This window comes from Rhagoletis pomonella, unplaced genomic scaffold (genome assembly GCF_013731165.1).
Source record: "Rhagoletis pomonella isolate Grant_MI unplaced genomic scaffold, Rhpom_1.0 Rhpom_scaffold_00013, whole genome shotgun sequence".
NCBI lineage: Eukaryota > Metazoa > Arthropoda > Insecta > Diptera > Tephritidae > Rhagoletis > Rhagoletis pomonella.
Window position 1 is genome coordinate 782,364 of NW_023458567.1, and position 516 is coordinate 782,879.

At 45.7% G+C, this 516-nt stretch overlaps 1 protein-coding gene across 1 annotated transcript in view; it reads right to left on the bottom strand.

The window, feature by feature from the left end:
- LOC118748257 (myotubularin-related protein 12-like) overlaps window positions 1-513 on the bottom strand; it is a gene marked incomplete at its 5' end in the record, with an annotated part of 1,542 nt that extends 1,029 nt beyond the window's left edge. The window contains 1 exon segment of the mRNA XM_036482632.1: window positions 1-513. This exon segment is cut by the window's left edge and continues 12 nt beyond it. Coding sequence (XP_036338525.1) covers window positions 1-513 — 513 coding nt within the window.
- Window positions 514-516: the final 3 nt, after the last annotated feature.

The window sequence follows — 516 nt, forward strand, 5'->3', positions numbered from 1 at the left end:
CCGATCTGCTTCTGTATCGAATTGAAACGTGTCAAAAATAGGCAGAAAGCACGCGTCCCACAGGGTCGTTAGATACGTTTGGCTGTACTCAAATTCGTCTGGATACTGTTGCAGCAGTTGCCACACGCAGTCTAAAAACAGCAAAAATACGGGACTTTCCTCCTCTTCCGCGGCATCCCCACGAACGTGACCCAATCGGGTCTGAAAGGGATGCTCCAATGCGATCCACTCCTTTTGCACCAGTGATTGGAATCCATCAATTGTCCGATATAAGGGATCTAATATTATTTGGGTCAGGCTTGACACAACACAGCACAAATCTCTGCCATTGGTCTCCTGCAATACGCATGTCGTTCCTGATCGCAGTGATTCAGCAGCCTCACATGAGTATCTCAGGCACAGTGACACATAAAAAATCCAATTCGACTTCTCTAAATTTGTTAAAAATTTGGAATCTTGCATTAGAAACTCTTGCGGACTTTCGGGCGTACATAGGCGTCGAAACTTCAGATATGC